General features: G+C 54.4%; 1 protein-coding gene across 1 annotated transcript; it reads right to left on the minus strand.

Moving 5' to 3' along the window:
* Positions 1-2136: 2136 nt before the first annotated feature.
* On the minus strand, positions 2137-5825 carry rax2 (Polarized growth protein rax2; the record flags this gene model as incomplete). Its single annotated transcript, XM_037315726.1, has 2 exons — positions 2137-2369; positions 2423-5825. 2 exons carry the CDS (start codon positions 5823-5825, stop codon positions 2137-2139), a joined length of 3636 nt encoding a protein of 1211 aa, XP_037185352.1.
* Between the last annotated feature and the right edge of the window lie 487 nt (positions 5826-6312).

Below are 6312 nucleotides of genomic sequence, written 5' to 3' on the forward strand. Positions count from 1 at the left end.
CAATCAAAGCCAATGGGCCGCAGCTGCGTGCAGTGAAGAGATTCAGGCCCACGGCTGCTGGCGAAAGGGCCGAACAGCCTCGGACGCGAGGTGCTCGGGTCCGTCGTTCGAGAGGCGCATCGTAGGATGCTTGGCTTTGGTAGACATGATTATGCCGTTGTTTGTGATTTGGCAAGTGACACTGCTCTGGCCACAGGCTCCTTGTTCTTTGGAGGCTCGATGGCGACGGTTTCGCTACGCATTGCTTGCCGTGATTTGGGCAACATGGCCTGACTTCTCGCGCTCTAGAAACACCATGTAGTTGCCCTCATCCGCTGCCTTCGTATCACCACCTCACGATGATGTAGACAAGCGGAGGCTCCGACCCAACAATCGCCCTGCCAGCGGCCAGAAACATCAACACAATCACAAACCAGACCGTACACCCACCATCATTGTGGCATTGGACCGTATCCAGCTAGCAATGTCTCAATGTGCAAGAACGCCTCACCAAGATCTCAACGCCCCCAGGAAAGCGGAAACCCTAAAGTGACATTCGGCCTTCCCTTCAGTGGGCTTGTCACCACCACTACCATCGCCTGTCAAGGTCCAGCCCAGTGACATGCCTGTCTCGCAATGCCATCCCACACGACGATTTCAAATCGTGGGTGAATTGAGGCTTGCCTCGAAGACGATCCGAAGCGAGATCCGAAGTCTCGAGAACCACAACAGCCGTTCTCGGTGTTAAACATGGCGTGAGAGAGAAAGCAAACGTCTTTTTTTTTTTTTTTTTTTTTTTTTTTTTTTTTTTTGGTCCAGTCGCCGGTTCAGTGCAAGCGTACTCGCTGCCATTGCTAGCCGCGATCTCGAGGTCGGGAGATCGGAGTGCCCACGCGAGATAGATCTCGGCCCGTCTCCGTGTGTGTCGGTCTCGGCTCTCGAAGCCTTGCGCTGTCCTGCTTCCGGTCGAATGCCACCATCACACACTCGGGGCCACGCGGTACCATGAGCCCCGACTCTCTGTCGACCGCCGCCTTGTTTGCGGTCGAGAAAGAGCCAGAGACAGAGATAGGCAGGAGGGGGGGCGTTGAAACGGGAACACCAGGAGGAGTGAGTTGTGAGACGGGAAAAACAAGAGACGGGTGATGATGATCATCATCGAGGATCGCGCCAGCCCACTCATGCGACAAGAACCCACGCAAGCAGCCACCACGATGATGGTGCATGACGACAAAACCTCAACGTCGCACAAGGCGCCGCGCGCAAGGCGAGACATGAGGCGAGCCTGGACGGGGTCTAAGACATTTGTCAGGGGCAGGGAAGGAAACGGCTACTCGATCGTGTTGCACAGACACGGAGCGAGAACGGGATAGTGGTGGTGGTGGTGTGGACGAGAATGAGACACAGCCATCATGTTTGGATAACTTTTTCTTTTGGATTCAGGATATTAAGCTACGTGGACGATCGTGTCGTCGAAAAGCTGATGCTACCTATCGCGAGCCTCTTCCGAGCCGAGTCGAATGCAGCTCAGGTCGGGAGACTTCGAAAACAAGACTTCCAATCCCCCATTCCTTTCTAATCCCAAAGGCAGCCCTCTAGCTGAAGAATCCCATTCCCTCTTCCGTCCTCGGGAACTCCGTTTTTTCCCCATGCCTCGATATCCGAGACCATAAGTACCAAAAGAAAATAGAAGACGGTTGTCGCGTCCAAGTGATTGTTTTTGTATAGTACGCATGCCGGCCTTGATATCAAAGCTGCATCGACTGCATTGTACATGTTCCGCGAAGAACATTATTCGAGTGTGTCCGAGAAAAGAAAGCGACTTGGCGCGCATAGTGGTATAATAAACATGTAGACATTAAACAAAGGTCGTCAGGTCGTGAAGAATCGAATGCAACGAGAAAACGAGGCGTTCCACAAGGCTCACTCACAGATCGTGCACGGGACGGGCCCAGCCGATCGGTTGAGGCTGCTCGAGATAGCAGTCACTGAAGTGTTGTTGTGTTTCGTCGGGTGAGGGTGTGAAGCCGAAGCCGTCTTCATCCCTCGATGAAAGATGTCGAATCGCGATGATATCCTTTTCCCACGCCATGCCAGTCCAAACGCCGGAAAGCAAACCCTGGTGAAACCCCGAAACCGTAACGCTTCTCACACATGCTATACGTGCGGTGCGCCTGGACGGCCTTTGCCAAGCGACTCGAGAAGCTCGTGGGGTGGGATCTTGCGCATGCCGCCGCCCCGATCGTACATCGACGTAGGTGCAGGCGTGTAACCCTCCCGCTTCTTACGCAGACGATCGAGCGCCATTCCAGCAATGACCATGAGGAAGATGAGAGCAAGGGAGATACCGAGTCCGATGAGGACGACGAAGCCTAGAGCCAGGTGGCCAGCTACGACAGAGTCAGCATTGTTTCAGAGTCAGTGTCATAGAGAATTAGCTTACCTTTGTCGGTGAAGAAGTCCTCGTTCTCGGTGAAGATCCTTGCAATCGATCCAGCAGTGTTTCCGTTGTGGATGGTGAGGGCGAATGGCTTGAACGCTGTACCGTTGAAAGTCACCGCCGACGCCGTACCATATCCAGGAACGCCAATGGATCCCGTGATCATCAGCACTTGGTTTGAGTCCAGAATGCTGGTGCTGTCGTGGTTCTCGGTCAGGGAGAAGACCTGGAGGCTGTTGACGACGGTACCGGGGTCGAGGGTTACTCCGGCGGCGTGCCAGGTAGAGCCGTCGTACTTCATCAGGTAGATGGAACCGTTCGACGCGGTTCCAGATACCCAAAGCTGGCTGCGGTCGCTGGATCCAGCAGTCAAAGCCTCGACGGGACCAGGGAGTTGGTCTTCTCCGGGGTAACCAGACCATGCTTGACGGTCGGGGCTGTACATGGCGAGCATCGTGGAAGACGTGTCGTTGAGGGTGAAGTTACCACCAGCGACGAGCTGAGACTTGCTTGTCCAGATGAGGGCGTGACCGGTGCCCTGAAGGTTAACTCCGGGGCGGTTCCATCCCGCAAGGGAGGTGTCGTAGTAGCAAACACCCGGGCAGCCAAGAGCTCCGGCCGACTCGAAGGAGCCAGCGACGTAGACGTCGCCAGAATCAGGGCGGACCTTGATATCAGTCACCGTACCGTTTCCTCCACTGATGCCAGGGGGCTGCGTGCTGTTGAAGGAAGCCGTTTGGAGGTTGACGGAGATGATGCCGCGGACGGCAGCATTGTTGACGGTGCCATGGACGTCTCCGCCAGCAAAAAGCATGTCACCAGTGACGGCCAGGGCAATGAAGGTCGAGTTATCCTGGATCTGAGAGCCGAGGCCACTGATGGTATTAGAGTTGGAACCATCGATGAGAACGAGGTTGTTGACAGTGGAGCCGTTGGCGCCTTCGGCAGTGAAATGTCCTCCAAGAATGGTAATGTTACGACCATTGTCGGTGTAGAAGGCACCAGTGACCACGCCAGTAATGTTGCCACTGGAAACCGAGTCGCGCTTGCTCACAGAGCTGGTGCTCGTGGCAGAAGACTGGATCTTGATGGGGAACTGACCAAACTTCTCGGACAGAGAAACAGCTCCGTTGGCAGCGATGGTAGCAGAGGTCATTGATCCCGCGTAGATAGATCCTCCACCAGGAAGATCGAGGATACCCGTGGTCAAGATACCGCTGAAGGCCGGGACGGGGCCACTGAGGTTCTGCAGCCAGTTCTTTTGAGAAGGAACCCAGACGGCGAAGCCAGAGACTGTGATGGCCTTGTCATCTCCGAATGCGTTGATCTCAGTGAAATCGCCAGTGAACGTGACGACCGACTCAGGCTGGTCCTCACTCGTAATGTTGACAAGCATCGGGACGACATGGTAGACCTTGCCATTGACGCCAGCACCGAGGGCAGTCCAGGTGTTGGCTGAGGTGTCATAGACGCCGACGTTGTTGAGGCCGGTGACCGCATTGTCTTGGGTGTTGGAGAACTGTCCACCGACGTAGAGCTGAGTGCCGTTCAACTTCATGGACATGACCTCTCCGTTGAGGCCACCGTCAAGCGCCATGGTCACCTCGCTGGCAGTGTTGATACCAATGACATTGCGCGCACCCTTGGACGTGAAGTTGCCGCCAACAATAACCAAGTCACCGGAGGTTGCCAGGCTGGTAACCGCAGATCCTGCAGCAAATGAGGAACCAAGCTGGTTGATCTTGGAGCTCTTAAAGTCGGTGTTGACGGTGGCCGACTTGGGGTCAAAGTCAAACAAGCCATTGAGGCCTCCAGTGGAGTTGATCAAAGTGAAGCCAACCCTCTGAGCAACAATGGTCATCTCTTCGAGCGACTGGCCAGCCAAGGGGGTTAAGGTGATGCTGGGCCTGAACCCATCCGCAGTGCTTGCGTCAATGGGTCCGAAGTAGATTTGGTCGTACTTGTCAAAGTTGTTGGTTTGGTAGAGGGAAGTCGTGAACTTGTTTGAGCCGGTAGACGACATGATGCCAGTGATGTTGACTTGGCCTCGGGTCTGGCAAGTTCCATCCTGGATGCAGCCCGGGGTGTACAAGTTGACCGAGTAGTTGCCTGACTCCTTCAGGTCCGGGAGGAAAGTGACTGAGGCAGAACTGGCTGAAATTGTGCCAGAAAGCTTAGCGGTCAGGTACTGAGAGCTGCTCTGCTGCGACGGCGAGATCGACCACGGTCCGGAAGTGGTGGCCGTAGACTTAGTGTCGCTGTCAGAGCAGGACGGGGCGTTGAAGTCGTTGATGGCATACGAGTTGATGTCATCCTCGAAGAGCTGGATGCCGTTCAAGCCACCGCCAGCGCCGTAGAAGGCAGAGATGTCGATCCTGAATTGGTTCATGCCAACCACGTTGACGAAGTGGAAGTCGGTGTAGGTGACATTCTTGTCGTCGGTGAGAGGGCACTCACTCGTGCAAGAGACGTTCTTGCCACTAGCAGGATCAAGGTAGGTCATGTTAAGAATGCCTCCGAGGGGGAAGGCAGTGAAGCGGAAAGTCTTGGTACCGCGACCGTCCTGATGGGTATTCCAGAGTCTGAGCTTGGTGGGCTGGAAACCAAAGCCAAAGGTGGCCTGCCAGAAACCCTGCGCGCCATCTTTGAGAAGCCAAGTGTTGCCAGAGCCGTCGGCACCACTCGTCTTGCAGATGATGTTGCGAGGATCGCTGAATCCGGTGGTGGTGGAGCTCTCAGCTGTGGTGATGTTGGCAGTGGAGATATTGATGATTTGGCCATCGGGAGTGCTGGGAGTGCTGGTGTTTCCCAAGCCAGTGAAGCTGCCTCCAAAGACAACGTGACCATTGGATGCCTTGGTAATAGAGGTGACGGGACCGTTGAAGCCTGCAAAGGGCAGGTTTGTCCATCCATCGGTGCCGACCCATGCGATAGCGTTTGTTGAGTTAGCAGCGCGGAAGTTACCTCCAACATAGACTGTGTTGGTGGCCTGGTCGCAGAGAAGGGCGTTAACCTGGCCTGAAAGACCAGCCAAAGGTGTGATCTCAGTCGTGTTGGGGTTGAACATGGCGACACCCTGCGACTGTGTACCATTCAGGCTCGTGAAATTACCGCCAATTACCACTCCTTGCATCTCTCCGTTTTCGAGCGTGAATGTGCACATGTCGTGAATCGAAGCATCCGAGGAAACAATCGAAGCAAAAGCGCCATTGGGCAGCTGTGCAAGCAGCGACTCGCTGCCGTTAGTGTTGTAAGGCTTCTCATTTTGCTCCTCAAACTGATAGAGGGAGATGCCACTAAAGTCGCCAGCCACACCTATTCTGCCGAGTTGCGAAAGGTCCAGGTTGGCTTCGGGGACTGATGTGAATTGAATCGCAGTTGCCAAAGATGGGGCAAAAGCAGCCATTGCCAGAAGATGCGGGCTATGGCGACGGCGGCGCGCCGAAGGACGCCTGTCAAGAGGTAAACGCATCGTGGCTGCTGCTCTGTTGTGGTGTTTGGATTTTGCGAATATTCGATATTGAAAGTTTCGGGTCGGGGATTTTTGATGCCGTCGAATTGAATCGTCTTTCGCGTCGCATTTGCAGATGAAGTCTACTTTTTAGGCGCTGGCCATCGCATGAATGAATCTCTTCGATTTTTCGGTCGGTCGGGTCGATTCCCTGAGGCGCGTGAAAAAATCGGGGAGCGAAATTAAACGGAAAGTCGTCGAGTCGGAAGGTGAGGATTTGACGAATAATGGAGATAAAAACGAGCGTGAGGTGTCGGGTTCGAAGAGCGGGAAAAAAAAAAAAAAAAAAGAAGATACTCTGTCACCTGGTTCTGTCGTACAAAAAAATACTGTTAGAACTTGTTTGCTGCCATTTGAGGGCAACGACAAGGTGGTGACGAGC

The sequence above is a fragment of the Colletotrichum aenigma genome (assembly GCF_013390185.1).
Source record: "Colletotrichum aenigma strain Cg56 chromosome Unknown KSG_Cg56_contig01, whole genome shotgun sequence".
Taxonomy (NCBI): domain Eukaryota; kingdom Fungi; phylum Ascomycota; class Sordariomycetes; order Glomerellales; family Glomerellaceae; genus Colletotrichum; species Colletotrichum aenigma.